The 17,093-nt window shown below is 59.3% G+C and overlaps 1 protein-coding gene across 1 annotated transcript in view; it reads left to right on the top strand.

Annotated features, from left to right (window-relative positions):
• The first annotated feature begins 222 nt into the window (after positions 1 to 222).
• The window catches only part of UVSSA (UV stimulated scaffold protein A), a 43,349-nt gene continuing 26,478 nt past the window's right edge, over positions 223 to 17,093 (top strand). Inside the window, exons 1-7 of the mRNA XM_050790805.1 lie at positions 223 to 401; positions 1,270 to 1,369; positions 2,569 to 2,899; positions 4,603 to 4,723; positions 5,927 to 6,310; positions 7,620 to 7,732; positions 8,014 to 8,142. Of these exons, the coding sequence (XP_050646762.1) occupies positions 224 to 401; positions 1,270 to 1,369; positions 2,569 to 2,899; positions 4,603 to 4,723; positions 5,927 to 6,310; positions 7,620 to 7,732; positions 8,014 to 8,142 (1,356 nt within the window). The 5' untranslated portion in view covers position 223. The remainder of the gene's footprint in view (positions 402 to 1,269; positions 1,370 to 2,568; positions 2,900 to 4,602; positions 4,724 to 5,926; positions 6,311 to 7,619; positions 7,733 to 8,013; positions 8,143 to 17,093) is intronic.

Here is a 17,093-nt window from a genome sequence, read left to right as displayed (position 1 = left end):
CCCCGGCGCCCGCACACCGCAGCCCCTTTAAGGACTTTCTGCGCCCTCCCGCCTCTTTTCTAGCGCGTCTCCCATCCCAGGCTGCCCCGCCCCCGCCGGGAGCGCGCCTACGTCACCGCGCAGACCTCGGCCGCGTCTTTGCGCCTGCGCCTCCTCGGCCAGGGTGAGCCATTGGCTGCCGAGCTCAGGGCACGTGATAGGGGCGGGGCCTTTGCCGGAAAGGATGGGGCAACAGCGAGAACGGCCGCGTCAAGGGGTAGGTGCAGTCGTCGCCGTGGTGACCCCAGCTCCTGATGCGTCCGGCCCAGGGACAGCCAATGGCTGTAGAGCTCTTGGGCACCTGACAGGAGGGGCGGTCCGCCCGCCGGAAGGGGCGGGGCGAGGCGAGCGCCGAGTCAGCGGTAGGTGGGGCTGTGGTTGCGCTGGGGGGCGGGGGTCGAGCACCTTCAGCACCGGCGGCTCTGCGGGCGCCGGGCAGAGACCTGCGCGCGGAGCGTGTCCCGTGTCTTCGAGAGCGCCGGCGGCGGGGCCGGAGGGCGGGCCCAGGGCCGAGTGACAGGCCGCAGCCCCCGAGCACCGCCGAAGGCTGCGCGCCCGCCCGGTGCAGCCGCTGTGCGAGGGCGACCCCGCGGCCCCAGCCTCGCGCGGCCCCGCCGGGCCGCTGCTTTCCCCGGGTAGGGCGCAGCTCCCCAGCCTCCGCCCCGGCCTCCCCTGGCGCTTCCTTCCGGGTCCTTCGGCCTTTTCCTGGCAGTGCTGCAGGCTCTCGCCTCTTCCCACCCTGCACGCCGCGGTGCTCGACCCTGGGCCTCCGGGCGGGCTGCCTCCGTTAGGGCCGCCCCTGGCCTCCGGGCGCGACTTTCATTGATCTCAGAATTTCTTGGCTCCTTTTGGCCTCTGCAGCCTTGCTGGAGGCTGCCCTGCGGAATCAGTGAATAAGGGAAACAGCAACAGTCACGTTAGGCAAAAGCTGATTTGGACAGTGCCACTGGTTCTTAACGCACGGCCCTCAGTGCAGCGTCCCACACGCAGGGGATTGTAGAGGTCCCGAGTTGAAGGTTCACTTTTAAAACTGACCGTAATCACCGCTGTAAAGGCCTTGCCGGACACATTTCCCAGAGAGGCGCCCCCAGAGGTAACGGCAGATGGACCCCAGGCTCAGGGTCCTCCCGGAACTTTCGGTTTATAGTAGAGCCCAGTAAACACGTTAATAACAGCAAGAGCTATAAAATACAGATGGCGATTTAGCATTTGTGCCTTACCTATTTCTAGATATGGATCAGAAACTTTCCAAGTTGGTAGAAGAGCTCACAACTTCAGGAGAACCCAGACTAAATCCTGAGAAAATGAAGGAACTGAAGAAAATTTGCAAGTATGTCTTAGGGTTTAGTAACTCACAGTAACTGACTGGCCCACAGAGCCCAGGACACACACAGGGCCCTGCCTTCCTGCCCCGACCTGGGAGAGAACCACCCGAGGACACACCCAGGACATTTTCTCAGGGCCCTGCAGTACCCAGCTCTGATGGGTGGTCATGTTCTGGGTTTGGGGCGTGTGGCGTTGCAGACCCATCACTGCTCCGTGCTTGGTGCTTCTCTCTTCATTCCCGTTTCCTGAGTGCACATATGTGATTTAGAGAGAAACGTGTGTCTTTTTCTTTGCTGTTGGACTTTGCGAAGGGAGAGAATAGAGCTTGCTGATGGGCGAGTTGGTCCATCGCCTTTAGGGTATATCCACCCCTGTTCACTTCTCCCTCCGGGGAATACGCCGCCCAGGATCTCTGCAGGTCACCCTCAGGCAGCCAGAGATTCATGGGGGAAGCAGAACTTCCCCTCGGAGGGTGGAGCATAAGTCGAGGACACTCATTATCCTGTATCCTGCGTTTGTAAAACGAGAACTTACAGATTGTTTATAGCGTAATGGAGTGTTGACATTTTAATAGAAAATTTCAGGTCAGGTTTTGCAGCATGCACCAGGAAATCCGATTCGCAATGGTTTATGTGGGGCCAGGAGCTGGGAAGAGGAGCATTCAGGAGGGGCTGGGAGATGTCCCGAGCTCTAGGCCTTCCCTTCCTTCCTGCATCAGGAGGCACCCAGCTGAACAGTGTGCGTGCTGGGCGGTGTGCGTTTGTGCCGGGCGGTCTGCGTTGTGCCGGGTGGCATGTGTTTAAAGGGCGGGATGGTTTGTGTTTCAGGCTTTGCCGTAAGGCCTCAGCTCTGTGAACGCAGCTGTAGATGATGCAGCTGGATAAATGGGCCACATTCCAATGAAACTTTGTGAATGACCACCGACATTTGAAGTCTATATAATTTTCACATTTCATCAAGTATTTTTCGTTTGTTTCAACATTCTTGGCTTGTGGGCCACACAGAAACAGGCAGGGGCTGGGGAACTAGATGGGGCCCTTGGGCGGCAGTATGCAGACCCTGCTCTAGAAAAGGGGAGAACGAAGATGGGAAGGCAGTGGTGGTCCCTGCCACTACGTGCATGCAGCATCCCTGTACGGAGAGTCTCCCCCCACCCATCCTCTGCATGCCGGGCAGTTGGGTCAGGCTGGCTCGTATCCCCAGGTCTTCAGAGGAGCAGCTGAGCCGTGCCTACCGCCTGCTGATAGCACAGCTGACCCAGGAACACGCCGAGATCCGCCTCTCAGCCTTCCAGATCGTGGACGAACTCTTTGCCAGGTCTCACCAGTTCCGGATGCTGGTTGTTTCCAACTTCCAGGAGTTCCTGGAGCTCACGCTGGGCACGGATCCCGCACAGCCTCTGCCACCCCCCAGGGAGGCGGCACAGAGGCTGAGGCAGGCGGCCACCCGGGCCGTGGAAGGGTGGAATGAGAAGTTCGGGGAGGCCTACAAGAAGCTTGCCTTGGGCTACCACTTCTTAAGACACAACAAAAAGGTAGGTGGGCCTGGCCCATTTTCTCAGAGACTCTGGTTACCTGACATGAGGAGGGCAGACTGTACCAGGGTGAAGATGCCCTTCCTGTCGGACCTGGCACGGCAGGGGCCTGCTTGGCCTTGCCTGAGCACCCCGGCTACCAGACCGTCCGTGGAATGTGGGAAAGTGGACAGCAGCTGGGGTCAGGGCCTCCCTGATAGGGGCGGCGCAGCTCTGAAAGGAAGAGCATAAGCTGTGTGTGTGGATGGAGCTGAGGTTGCATGCGTCATTTTTTATGTGTGTGTAGGAGACAAAGGAAAAGCCATTCCAACTTCTCAGATGCAGCATTTTCTATGGCAGTGGCCCCTGGACTCTGGGACCTGTCCCAACCTTGCACTTTAAGGCTCCACCCGGGTCCTGCTGTGGGCTCTGGCTGGTTCCTGGCATGATGAAACCCACCAGGATCTGCTGCTGTGGCCTGAACCCAGCCTCGTTGCCCAGACCCTCCCGTGCCCCTTACCCTACCGTGCCTCTTACCCCACCCGCCACGAAGGCTCAGGCCTCCCCAGTGCAATGACCCGGCCCCGCTGGCTTCCCTGTGTGCCCTTGGAGTGCCCTGTCTCCCAGGGTTCATGCTCAGGGGTTGTTTCAGACCCCTGGGTCCAGTCAGCAGCCCCTGCCTGCCAATGGAACAAGCACACTGCTTGCCTACCTGTGAGGTACTTGCGGTGAGAAGTCTCGTCGCCTCTTTTGAGTTAGCAGATGTGCTGGCGTTCCCAGGCTCCGACAGCAGAGAGGTGTGCATTGTGTTTTGTTGTAATGCACTGTGAATAGCTGGGTGTGAGGGTGCACACCCGTAGTCCTGCTGACTCTGGAAGCCGAGGCTGGTGGGTCACCTGGTCCTGGGAGTGAGTCCAGCCTGGGCAACACAGCAAGACACCTGGCTCTTAAAAAAAAGAAAAAACCACTGTGAACTTACAGATGTGCAGGGCTCCCGGCCACACGTGAATGCTGTGTCTTTTGTTAGGCTTACTTGAGCTTTATCTTCCTCACATTCTGTATAGATGGCCCTAGTTTTTGTTATGGTGGTGGTGGTTGTTTTTGAGACAGGGTCTCGCTCTGTCCCCCAGGCTGGAGTGCAGTGGTGCGACCTCGGCTCACTGCAACCTCCACCTCCCTGGTCCGAGTGATCCTCCTGCCTCAGCCTCCCAAGTAGCTGGGACTACAGGCGCCTGCCACCACGCCCAGCTTTTTTTTTTTTTTTTTTTTTTTTTTTTTTTGAGATGGAGTCTCACTCTGTCGCCCAGGCTGGAGTGCAGTGGCACGATCTCAGCTAACTGCAAGCTCCGCCTCCCTTGTTCACGCCATTTTCCTGCCTCAGCCTCCTGAGTAGCTGGGATTACAGGCGCCCACCACCACACCTGGGTAATTTTTTGTATTTTTAGTAGAGACGGGGTTTCACCGTGTTAGCCAGGATAGTCTCTATCTGCTGACCTTGTGATCCACCTGCCTCGGCCTCCCGAAGTGCTGGGATTGCAGGCATGAGCCACCGCGCCCAGCCTAATTTTTGTATTTTTAGTAGAGATGGGGTTTCACCGTATTAGTCAGGCTGGTCTCAAACTCGTGACCTCATGATCTGCCCGCCTTGGCCTCCCAAAGTGCTGGGATGACAGGCGTGAGCCACCACGCCCGGCCGACCCTAGTCTTTATTTTCAATTGCTCAGGTGGATTTTCAAGACACAAATGCTCGGACTCTGGCAGAAAGAAAGAGAGAAGAGGAGAAGCAGAAGCACTTGGATAAAATTTACCAAGAAAGAGCCAGCCAGGCGGAGAGGGAGATGCAAGGCAAGTGCCCAGGACAGAGGGAGGGGCCCACACCTCTGGGGGTTGCCCGTGGTCTGGCAGTTCATTCTCCTGGTCCCAGGGCCCTGGCCGCAAGGGACCCAGGTTTTGAGACAGGCTAGGTAGAGATGATTCACATCGGGCTGGAAGGCATTCTCAGCCATAGGACCCCGCCCAGCACCCTGCAGGGGCCTCCTGGGCCGTCCATGCCTCTCCCACGCCCTCTGGTGGTCACATTCACCCACGCCCGTTTGCTGCGCAGACCCCTGGACAGAGATACCGGGCACAGGTGTGCCTGTGGGCAGTGGTCTGAGCCCCAGCCTGGCTGAAGGCCCTGCCACTTGTTTATTTTGTGACTGCCTTGCCAGCCCCTTCCCCAAAACTTCACCGTTTGCTTCCCGGCAGTCAGTCTTTCTCGTGAGTGTCATCACGATGGTGTGAGGAGGGGGTGCCACGGCCCTCCTGAGATACCTCCTGGCATGGGTGGAGGCACAGCCGTGTCTTCAGACTACATGTGCCCCAGATCCTTCCCCTGACAGACTGTGGTTGCAGACGCGGGCCCTGCCGCAGGCCACTTCTGGGAAACACAGGCCTCAGGGGAACCCACAAGGCAGGCAGCCAGGCGCCTAGACGATGAGGAGGCCGCCAGGAGGAAAGCTGCTCCAGCCCGAGAGTTGTGGCATGAACAAAGCTGTTTTGTTGCCCCAGGAAGGAGGTGCAGCCGTGTCCTGGGAAGTGCAGGCAGGCTGACCTCCCTGCACACTCGTGCTTGCTACCCAGGGGTGCAGAGAGGTTGCCTGCAAGCCCAGCTGCTGAGCTGGGTGCTTTAGGAAGCAGTTGAAAAGTGCACTGCACGGCCGGGCGCAGTGACTCACACCTGTTATCCCAGCACTTTGGGAGGCCAGGGCGGGCGGATCACTTGAGTCCAGCAGTTCGAAGCCAGCCTGGGCAACATAGCGAGACCCTGTCTCTACAAAAAAATTAGTTGATGGTATCACGTGCCTGTAGTCCCAGCTAATCAGGAGGCTGAGGCAGGAGGACTACCTGAGCCTGGAAGGTTGAGGCTGGGGTAAGCTGTGATTGTACCACTACATTCCACCTGAAAAGTGACGCCCTGGGGGGAGTGGGCCTCTGGGTGTGGTTTTGGGTGGGCTGGTGCTTTTGCTCCACATGGTGGTGCAAACGGGTGTCTTGATCTTCTGGCAGAAATGTCTGGAGAAATTGAATCCTGCCTGATGGAGGTAGAGAGCTGCTTTAGGCTACTGGTGCCTTTTGACTTTCACCCGAACCCGGAGACAGAATCGCTTGACGTGGCTTCCGGCACGTCCGATGCCCTTCACTCCTCCTGCGCGGGCCAGGTGGGCCCTTGCTGGTCTGGCACCCCTGACCCCTGGGACGGGGAGCAGCCCTGCTGCAGTAGAGACCTGCCTGCCTCTGCAGGCCACCCTAGAGCGGGTGGCAGGGCACAACCACCCCAAACAGCCACAGGTGACCCCTCAGATGAGGATGAGGACAGTGACCTCGAGGAATTTGTGCGGAGCCACGGGCTTGGCTCACACAAGTACACGCTGGACGTGGAGCTCTGCTCAGGTAACTGCCTTCCCGGGATCTTTGCGGCGTCGCCCTGCCCCAGCTCCCAGGTAGGCCCCTCCCTCACTGGCACCCGGTCCCGGAGCTTTGGACTGCAGGGGCCTCCCCTGGGGGGCTAGATCAGGGGTCACCACCAGGCTTTTCCTTCTGTGTGGCCTCTGCACTGGGATCCCCCCACCCATGCCAGGCCTCTGTGGCCACGGGGACACTTCTAAGAGCTCATGGCAGCCCCCACCTCAGCAAGGCTGTGGACAGAGCAAGGACCCACAGAATTGGGGTGAGGTGGGGTCTCGAGGCTGGTGTGGTCCTCGAAGGATGAGGGAGCACAGGCCTGACCGCCAAGTGACCAGGAGCCCTGGGCAGGCTGTGTGGGCGTCCCGCCAGCTCACAGGCCTGTCACGGTCCCATGTTGCCGTGAGGGGTCAGGTAGCACCGGCCCTTGCTGGGAGGAAAATGTGATCCAGAAATGGCCACTTGCAGCCTCGGCACTGCAGCCTGGGTGGGTGAGGGTTGCTGAGACACAGCCGCCCTCCGCTCCCCCAGCCCCAGCTTCCTCCCAACCCCACTGATGCTCCCCTTGGGGCCCTTTGGGTCTGTGCATGGCTTCAAATCGCTCTCTTTGAGGAACCTGCTTCTTTGGAAGCAGGCACAGCTGGTGTCCCTTCACCAGGGCCAGGAAGCAGCCGGGCTGGGAAGCTGCTGGGAGAACTGATCCTCAGGGCTCAGCTGCCCGGAGGTGCCTCAGCAGTGAGGCTGCAGGCCTGTGCGGGGTGGACACCGCTGCTGCCAGCCCAGGGCTGTCCTTGCCTGCACAGAGCACAGCCCTGTGCCGGACGCTGAGCGTGCCACAGTGGGGGAAGCCACGGCAGAGCAGAGCTGGAGCTGGGGTGTCCGGCGGAGGAGAGGCCGGGGTGGGTGGGGGCCGGTGAGGCTGGACTGGGCAGGCCCCGTCCTGTGGGGTAGTCTGTGGAGGGGAAGGTTCTGTGCCCGGCGGGTGGGGGCAGTGAGTAGAAGAGGCCATGGGTGGTCTTGCCCCTCCAGATGGGATGGCTGCAGCCAAGGAGATTGAGACACAGGCAGTGGAGCTGTGTGTGAGGGGAGGCTTCGGTGTGAAGCCACAGTGTTCTTTTCTAAGATCATAAAACACTTCCTTCTCACAGCATCAGGTTTGGGATTCCTGGGGGCAGGCATGGGCATCTGGCAGGTTCCCCTCAGGCTAGAGCAGCCTTCACTGCGTGGTCCGCCTCTCCGGGGCCTGTGGGAGATGCCAGCCGGCGCCCTCGGGTGACCTCTGTGTGCCTCTCCCCAGAGGGCCTGAAGGTGCAGGAAAATGAGGACAACCTCGCTGTCGTCCACGCCGCCCGCGACACACTCAAGCTCATCCGGAACAAGTTCCTGCCGGCCGTGTGCTCGTGGATCCAGGTGAGCCTCAAACCTGGGACCTGTGGGTGGAGGGCCGTGTGCAGAGCACCAGGCATGGGGGGTCCCTTTCTTGGGGGCGCTGTGGCCCGGGGGCGTGGTCTGGTGACTTGAAAGGTCCCTGACCCGCAAGGGCTCTGTCCCTCACCTGCAGCTTCGTCCTCTGCACCCCAGGTGTACCAGAGACCCCCTGGTCCGGTGGACCTGGCGTGTGCCTCCCGGCGGGACGGCTTCCTGGGGCCTGCCGGCCAGGCCCCTGAGCTATTCGCACCCCCGTTTTGCAGCGCTTCACCCGCGTTGGGACCCACGGCGGATGTTTAAAGCGCGCCGTTGACCTGAAGGCGGAATTGGAGCTTGCGCTGAGAAAATACAAGGAGCTGGACGTCGAGCCCAAGGGAGGGCAGGGGCACAGGGTGAGTGGGCAAGCGGGAAGGCGTCCAGAAGGCCTCAGTGGGGGAGGAGAAGCTGTGGCGGGCTGCACCCTGGGCCTGTGGGCCTGGCAGAACCCAACCTGGCAGAACCCAACCACACCCCAAGCCCACTCAGCCCCAGCAAGGGCTTCCTGTGAGCCCAGGGTCATCGCCGTGGCAGAGGGGATGGTGCAGCTGTTGGGTGCTGCCCGGCTGCCGTGTATGGTAGCTTAGCAGAGGTGCTGAGTGCTGCTCGTGCCTCCAGGAAGCCTCCAGTCAGGCTGTGCCCCCACAAGTCCTTCTAGGGAGTCATCCGCAGTGCGGCGCCTGTCCTGGCGGGCACTGTGTCCACCAGAGGAGAGACCCCCGGCAAGCCCTCAGACGGCCAAGAGGGTCACCGCGGTCTCCAGTGAACTTAGGGGTGGAGACTTGGGTTACTGTCTGCTGGGCTTTGCGAGGGGCTTGGGAGGGTCATAGGGGGCACTGCACTTCCCTGAGCAAGGAGCGTAGGGTTAGAAGGGGCAGGGCCACCATGAGGGGCTGGAGGCTGGAGGGAGGTATGGGGTGCCTCTGGCGGGGTGAAGCTGGGAGCAGAGACCGTCGCATTGGGCGTGTTGGAGCCGGTCAAGGGTGGCGGTGCCCGGCACGCTGCTGTGCCAGGGCCTTGAACTGCCTGAGCACAGAATGGAAATCCGGGCCTCAGTGCCTGGAAGGGCCTGAGAGCTGGGGTCCTCTGCAGATGTCCTCGGCGGCACCCAGCAGTCAGGCCTTGGGACTGGAGGCACACCGCGGCCACCCTGGGCTCTCACAGCAGTGCTGTCTGTCAGGCGCCTCTCCCTCAGGGAACCCAAGCCCTGAACCCCAACACCCCTGAACTCGGACCCCAAACCCAGCCCTGGCCTGGGAGATGCTGGCCTTTTGGCTCTCCCCACGTTAAGGAAAGCTTTGCGGTGGAAGTGACATCGTGCTCCTGGCTGAGGAAGAGGTCGGGTTCCACAGCGGCAGATGTACGGGGCCATGGAAGTGGGGGGCCGGGAAGCTCCTCTGGATGAAATGCGGAGCCTGTGGTTTTCCCCGGGTCAGTGGCCCGCGTCCCCAGCATGGCGGGGGTGTGCAGACGCCCCGGGGCCAGCAGAGGGCGAGCTTGCTTTTCTCCTTTAAGTCCGAAACTGATTCCCGGAGAATTTATAGTCGTGTGGGAGCCCGGTGGCCGCGCCGCTCGCCGCTCGTGTGTGGCGGTGTTTGTGGGTGCTGGTCAACACCTCGCTCCACGAGGAAATGCTTTTGTGAGTTGTGACAAAAATATACTTTTTGCAATGAGAAAGCATGCTGGTCTAGGCTGAGGAGGAAGATGGTGAGTGCTGTCAGCACGTCAGGATCAGGGTGAGCCCACTGCTCACGCCCAGCGCACTCAGGCCCACAGGATGGCAGCTGCAGGATCAGGCCCCGATGGCAGCCCCTGTCACCGCTGCCGAGTGGGCCGCGTGGGGGCTGCCAGCTGTGTCAGGGCGCTTCCCTGTGGCTCACACTGGGGCCCTTTGAAGGTCACTGCCCAGTCTCCACGGCACGGGCGAGGCTTGCTGGAGCCTCACGCTGAGACCCTGTACCGGGCGCTGCCCCTGTGCAGCTGCCACCCTGGACCCACCTGGTGCGGCTCCTGCAGTCTGCAGACAGTTTTGTCTGAAGGTGGCTGGTGGGCCTTTGCCTGGCAGTGGAAACCCCTGGGGCAGCTGGCTTATTGGTGAGGGTCCACAGAGCAGAGGGGGTTGATGGGTGGCATGGTCTAGTCTCATCAGGCCTGGGCCCTTCCAGTTGGCACAGTCCTTTTAGTACCAGCAGCAGTGCTGGGGCTGGGGCAGCCAGGTGGCTCTCCTTGGCCTGAGGTTCTGGCAGTGGAACCTTCTGGAATGTTGGGTGCTCCCCCTGCCTGCATCTCATAGCTCCACAGCATCTGGGACGGCCCCCAGCTGGGGCTGGCTGGTGGAAGTGCGTCTGGGCAGCCTCCGGGGCTGCTGGCAGCTTGGCCTACTTGGGTGAGGATGAGGAGCTGCCGCTCCCCGAGTCGGGACTCTAATTCAGCACAGCCGCGGTACCGGCAAGGCCTGCAGGCTCCCGGCCATGGCTGACTTGCACCCACAGCTCCACCTCACCCTAGTGGATGCAAACTCCCTTGTGCCAGGGGCCCTGCATGCTCTCCCGTGAGTGTTTAGCTCAGCCTGGCCCCTGCCCCGTGTGGGCTTAGGAGAGCTGGCCTCCCGGACCTCTGCCGGCTGCGGGCCCTCCTGGCTGCAGCGCCAGCCCCTCCTGCCACAGGGGCTGCTCAGGGGTGCTATATTCAGGGCCTGGTCTGTGGGGGCCAGGGCCCGCAAGATGGGTGTGGGCCAGGCCATGCAGGAGAATGCTGGGCAGGGCATGGCCGCCTGAAGGACCCCAGCTGCTGCTGCTCCCACCCACCAGGTCCCGGGGACCCTGCCAATGCTGTTAGCTGTCTCTGAGCTTCTGAGTGACTGACGTGAGCGTCTCACACCCCACGTGGTGGAGCTACCAGCACCGCCCCTCCGTGGCGCATGACCCTGGCCCTTGGCACACAGGCAGCCACCCTGACCCAGCACCTGGGACCTGCTGCCCTTCCACTGTCCTTCCTCACTCCTGCTGGCCGAGGGCCCACTCCTGACCCATCTGTGTGCGTCCTCTTGAGATCTGAGTGGTGGCACTGGGTGGGGGGTGTCTGCGGCCAGGACTGATGGTGCTTGGAGGGCCCCTCGCCCCCTTCGACCACACGGTCTGGCCAGCAGACGCGCCGCAGCTGTGCTTCAGAGCTGGTGAGTGTGCAAGGGCAGCAGGGCCTGTGAGGCTGGATTGAGGATGTCACAGCTCTGGCAGGAAGGGAGGCGCCACGCTGCTCCTTTGTCAGTTGAATGGACACTTTCTAGACTCTTCTCCACAAACTGATGTTTTTTAAAGCACTGCTCTGAAGTCCTTGGAGATTTTGCTCGCGGCAGCTGGAGTGCGAGGAGCTGCCTGGAGATGAAGTGATTGGCGGGCTCGCCTGGCTCAGGTGAGTGGTGCTTCCCAGAATAAATGCCGCGGCGCCACTGCAGTATCTGCCCATCTCCCTCCTGGCTCCGCGCGGCCACCGTGTCCGAGTGGTGCGTATGCGGCAGGTGGCTGGCTGACGAACGTGGATGTTAATTAGAGCCGTTTTAATTAGAAATTATGAATGAGGTGCTCCTCGTTAATTTTCGAATAAAATTTACAGAGGGTTTAAATCACTTCCCTCAGTGTCTCCCCATTTAGCACGGGATTGGCGTCGTTAACTCTGTGTGTAGAACAGAGCACGCTAATTCAATCATGCCTGATTTAAATATTTTTAGAACTTCCAACAATTGTGTAGGAGATGGGAACACGCAGCGCTGCTTGCAGCAGGCAGGAGCCCGGAGCCCAGCGCTGGAAGGCCCAGCCCATCCTGTGGCGGCTCCGGCCGGTGCTGGTGCCGAGGCTCTCAGGCAGTCACCCGGGAGCAGACACTGTGTCTTTCCTTTTTATCATTTCCGCTTGGTTTCTACGTAGTATTGTTTTCCTTTTGACACAGATGTTCTGTCTTCAGAAAATGCTCACGCTGGTTTGAATACGTGTGCTGTGCGTTTGGACTGCCTCTGTGGCTCCCGTCCGTGTGCTGTGCGTTTGGAGCGCCTCCGTGGCTCCCGTCCGTGTGCTGTGCGTTTGGACTGCCTCTGTGGCTCCCGTCCGTGTGCTGTGCGTTTGGAGCGCCTCCGTGGCTCCCGTCCGTGTGCTGTGCGTTTGGACTGCCTCTGTGGCTCCTGTCCGTGTGCTGTGCGTTTGGAGCGCCTCCGTGGCTCCCGTCCGTGTGCTGTGCGTTTGGACTGCCTCTGTGGCTCCCGTCCGTGTGCTGTGCGTTTGGAGCGCCTCCGTGGCTCCCGTCCGTGTGCTGTGCGTTTGGACTGCCTCTGTGGCTCCCGTCCGTGTGCTGTGCGTTTGGAGCGCCTCCGTGGCTCCCGTCTGTGTGCTGTGCGTTTGGAGCGCCTCCGTGGCTCCCGTCCGTGTGCCGTGCGTTTGGAGCGCCTCCGTGGCTCCCGTCCGTGTGCCGTGCGTTTGGAGTGCCTCTGTGGCTTCTGTCGTGTGCTGTGCGTTTGGAGTGGCCTCTGTGGCTTCCATCCGTGTGCCGTGCGTTTGGAGTGCCTCTGTGGCTCCCGTCTGGGAGCAGGCTGAGGGTGAATCTCCTAGATCAATGTGCAGCGTCATTTGGTAGATTGGGTGTCCAGCCTTGCCGCACTCCAGGGCAGGTGTGATCATCCGTGGCTGCGTCATTCACTGAGCTGATAAAAATCCTCTGGAAACTTTCACATTGCCTGCTGCCAAATTACATAGCTCAGATCACCAATTACTTTGTATTGTATAATTAACAAAATATTAATTTCCTATCAGGCAGTGAGTCAGAAAACCATCTTAAGCATCGTTCTCTTTAGTACTGTCAGCGTGGCTCTTTCCTTCTGCTAGTTACTGGGTTACTTGTTTCCGTGGCTGAAAGATGCATTTGTTTTTGTTCTCACCGGTGTTGAGGCTGTTGGGGCAGCCACGTGGGTGCGTCCTCCATTGCTCACAGAACTGGAGTCGTCCCCCCAACTCTGTGGTTTTCTTTCTCTGTCGGCTGCCTGTCTGCCTTCTCCACCGGCCTTACCACCAGAGCTCTGATCTTTGGAGTTAGATGCCAGAAGCATTCTCTTGCCCTCTGATGTTCAGTGGGCTCCGGGATGCAGCCGACAGCGTCCTGGGGACCCTGTCAGCCCCTGGGATGGAGGCCCCACCTCCTTTCCCTGCTGTGCGTGAGGGGAAGTTTTCTGTGATGCTCTGGAGCCGTGGGAGTGTCTGACTTCCGAGAGGTGTAAAGGACAGAAACTAAAAACCCAGGGATGAAATGTGGACCCACCAGGCACAGGCAGGGGAGGAGGGACCTAAATCAGCACTGTCGGGAAACCTTGGACCGCCATAGGGCCGGGAAAGAACCTTCCTGGGTGATGGGGCCCCTCCATCACGCCGAAGGCCAAGCCGCCACGTCCGCCGCCGTGTCCGAGGGCCGCCCGCCGGGGGGCGCAGATACACGGGCTCTCCGGAGTCAGCACGGGGAACACGGGGAGAACATCTGAGGCCCAGCCGGGGCTCATGCCAGCCCTCCCTCTCACACAGGTGGCTCAGGCCTGTCTCTTGGGCCTTCACCATCCCTCAGTACCTGTCTGCAAAACAGAGGGCACTTCCCAGACAAGCCCAGCGCTGCTTGAAACACCTCCCCAGGCTGTTACCCCGTTCGTTTGGAAAGCAGCCCTGTGGGGTCGATTGGTTTTCCACCCCATTTTACAGACCGGGAGGCTGAGCCCTGGAGAAGCTGTGTGGGCCCAGCCTCCTTGTCCAGGCCTGGCCGCCTGATGAATGTGAGTGCGCCTGAGGGCTGCCTGACGACCTGGCACTGTGGCCGCACAGCTGAACTTCCGCCCGCTTCCCGGAGGCTGGCATTCTGGCCCCTGTGGGCCCTGGCTGCCCTCTCCTTCCCTGAAAAGGTCAGGCTGAAGCGGGGTCCTTTCCCGCCCCCGTGTGTGTGTGTGTGTGTGTGTGTGTGTGTGTGTGTGTCTCACTGGAATCCAGAAGCGAGGACACAGGCAGCCCTCATTTTCCCGAGCCCAGAGTTAGCTTTCCCTGCAGAGCTCGGGGGCAGGAGCTACTAGATCTGGAGGTGCCAGACGTAAGAAGTCATTCCGCTCTCCACTGAAGGGGGCGTTTGTGACCCCTGGTGCCTCGAGCTGCTTCCCCAGCACCGCACACAGCGCTCCTGCTCAGCAAGAACCAGGCCCACAGCCTCTGCTCAGAGCGTCCTGTGTGGGACCCAGGGACAAATGCCAGTTTGGCTGCCCCAGGAGAAGAGGCCGCCCTGGCCCAGCTCCATCCATCTGGAGGGCAACAGACACCCAGGACCCCCGGCCCGCATCTGGTTGGCAGATGTATGTCTCCATCTGGCAGGCGGCCCTGGGGACCTGGCAGAAATTTTGCCCCCAGCCTGGCTCTGGAATCGACCTCCAGGCATCCTGTGAACCTGAGGCCTCCTCCTCTCACGCCCAAGAAGGCCCCCAGGCCTGTGGTGCTGTGGCCCTGGCCCTGCAACTGGGACTCCAGGAAGCGGCCCGAGGCCCACCGTACTGGTTAGCAGCTCCCAAGGGCAGGTCTGTCTGAGCCTCATCCCTGGGAATGATCTGGGTTAGACGAGAATGGGAAGAGGCCCACAGCACTGTGTTTTGTGATAGTCTTGTAAGAGCGTATTGATGAGTGTAGATTTTATAGTAAAGAGCCAGTCGTTCTAGAAAGCAACGATTTGCCTCAGCAGAACCTCCAGGCTCTCGTTTCAGAGGTGAGGACGTGCCCATGGTGCTGTGTCTGTGTCCAGCAGGTTCCGCTCGGCCCCGACAGTGCTGCCCGCCAGGTGTCCTTCCCGCACGCTCACTGTGGTCAGCCCTGCTCCGCGCCGCCCTCCGTCCTCTCAAGGTGCGTCCCTGGCAGCCGGAGATGCACATGAGATATTGGCCTGGCCGGGCAATTTGCACGGCCTTCCAGGGAGGGCATTAGCATATAAATAGCAGATGCGATGAGGACCATCACAGCTGAGCACGTTTAATTTTTAGTTTATAAGATAGAATGGGTTTTTAAACGCATAGCCATCAAGGCGCTGAAAGACAAATGTAGTTTGGAACTCACTTGTCTGACGAGGCCTTACATCATTTTTTTTTTTTTTAAAAAGGGAAACACACACACATAAAACTGAACAAAAGTAATTTCTTGGGTGAAAAGTAATTGAGACCGCATACCAAGTTAATTAGATCGTACAAAATTTATTTAATGGCCTCAGCTGTATCTCCCAGCCTGCGTGTGGTGGACGGACCTGCCCCTTCACCCGGGCCTCTCCTCTTCCTTTCCTTCTCAAATAATTAGTAACCTCGCCACCCTACTCCTGTGAACTGATTGCATTGTATATTTTAGCCGTTTTATTGCTTGTTTAATTATGATCGTGGAGGCTCATTTTTCTAAATCCTTTTAAGTGTGGGTGAGAATCCATTTGTATGAAGCCAGCAGAGGCCCCAAGTGCTCCTGCCCGCCTCCCCGTGGTGGCCAGGGCTCCTTTGGAGGCAGCCTGTGCTCGGGCGGTCTTGGCTCTCCGTGTCGAGGGTCTGTAGCTCCCATAGCTGCTGCACTGCAGCACTGCGGACCAGCCTCGGGAGGCTTCCAGTGCCTCGCAGGGGACTTGGCCTGTTAGGGAAGGTGTGGGCACAGGTCACAGTCCCCTTGGGAGGGGCAGCCTGTGGGTGACCTGTGCCTCCCACACCCCTGCTTTATCACAGGAGGCTCAGCTTCCAGGTCGGGGTCAAAGCAGATTGCTCTGAGAACCTTTTCCAAACCTAACCTCATTTTGTAGACATTTCCGGTCCCAGCGCCGCCATAGGGTGTGTGATCTCCTTTCCAGGATTCTTGCTCGTCCAGAGCCCCCCAGCGCCAGTGCCCAGCCCCTCGGCAGGGCCTGCAGACACATGGTGCTGGCCCCCGGCTCGTCTGTCGCTGACCTTGAGGGCGGGTGGCTCTTGCCTGTCACCACTTGATGATTTGACTTCTTAGAGGTGAACTGGAGGCATGTGGGACCACGTGGAAGGGGTGCTTCATGTGGGGTCTCACCCTCCCTTTGGGCTCCGTGCGCTTTGAGGCTTCGGGGAGCTCAGTCCCCAGTGACCACGCTGTTCCTGTCCTCCGAACAGGCCCCTGAACAGCCACACAGCGTCCTGGGCTCCCAGCTTGCCCACCGTCAGCACCCCCGCCTGTCCCTGACTTTCAGTGTGCCCAGCACCGGGTGTCGGAGGTGACCACACTGTGCGTCTATGGGTTTCAGACATGAGAATTTATCCCGTGTGAATTGAAACCTGAAAACAGCAGCTTTCAGCCTTCCGTTTAGTATTAACAGTAAAGTCCCTAAATCCTGAGTTGCTGTGGTTTGAGGGGCTACCACAGCCTCTAAATAGTTTCAAGCTGAAATATGGAGATGGTGGCTGTGGTGGGCTCTTGCCCGGGAGAAAGCCCTGGGGCTTCCTTGGAGGTGAAGGGAAATCCACCCACGGGCCTGGCTGGTGTTAGAGGGAGCCGCTTACCAGGACCAGGGTGGCCTCATCAGCGCTAATTTAAGAACAAAGGAGAACCCAGGGCTTCTAATTTAATCACAGAAATGAACCATTATTTGGGGAGAAAGAAGGTATAATTCCTAATAGTTAGCTTAGCGGTTGAATATTTTTTAGGAAATGAAAATTTGATAAAAGTCCCCGATGAAATTCAAGGGTGCGAGCAATAAGCATAATATTTTTTGAAAATGACCCCCATATTTAAAATCTGGCACTATATGTTATGCATTGTAGCACCCGGTCCACATCTACCTTTTAGAAAATTAAAACACATAAATTCTGTTTAGTGTGTGATCCGCGCTGCACTGGCTGAGAACCGTAATGCCCTGAAACCTTGGGCTGCTCTCCACCTTTCATAAATTCCTGGCAGATTCTGTACAGAAATAATTTTCAGGTCCGTGGCTTGTTGTTATTCAGACGTGATGGATCGCCATCATTTGCTCAGCGCGGGAGTTAAGTGCCCCCGTCATTTCCAAAGAGTATAATTGGGACGTTTCACAGGTCAGCGGTGGAGACAGGCTTCCCTTTTGATCAGTGTTAGACTGATAACAAAAATTACAGTTTCCAGTGATTAATGTCTGCTGCTTCCCAGATGCCTGGCAGTGGCTGCTCCCAAACAAAGTGCACTTGGTCTGACGATCGGGTGCCGGGGCCACCTGCCGGCAGGGTGCTGGTGCCTGGGCCCCGCGGCCTTGTGTGGCCCGGCTCTGTGGGAGCCACCTCCCGGCAGGG

This window comes from Macaca thibetana, chromosome 5 (assembly GCF_024542745.1).
Source record: "Macaca thibetana thibetana isolate TM-01 chromosome 5, ASM2454274v1, whole genome shotgun sequence".
NCBI lineage: Eukaryota > Metazoa > Chordata > Mammalia > Primates > Cercopithecidae > Macaca > Macaca thibetana.
The sequence above is the reverse complement of the archived record's forward strand: the minus strand, read 5'-3'. Positions and strand labels throughout refer to the sequence as shown.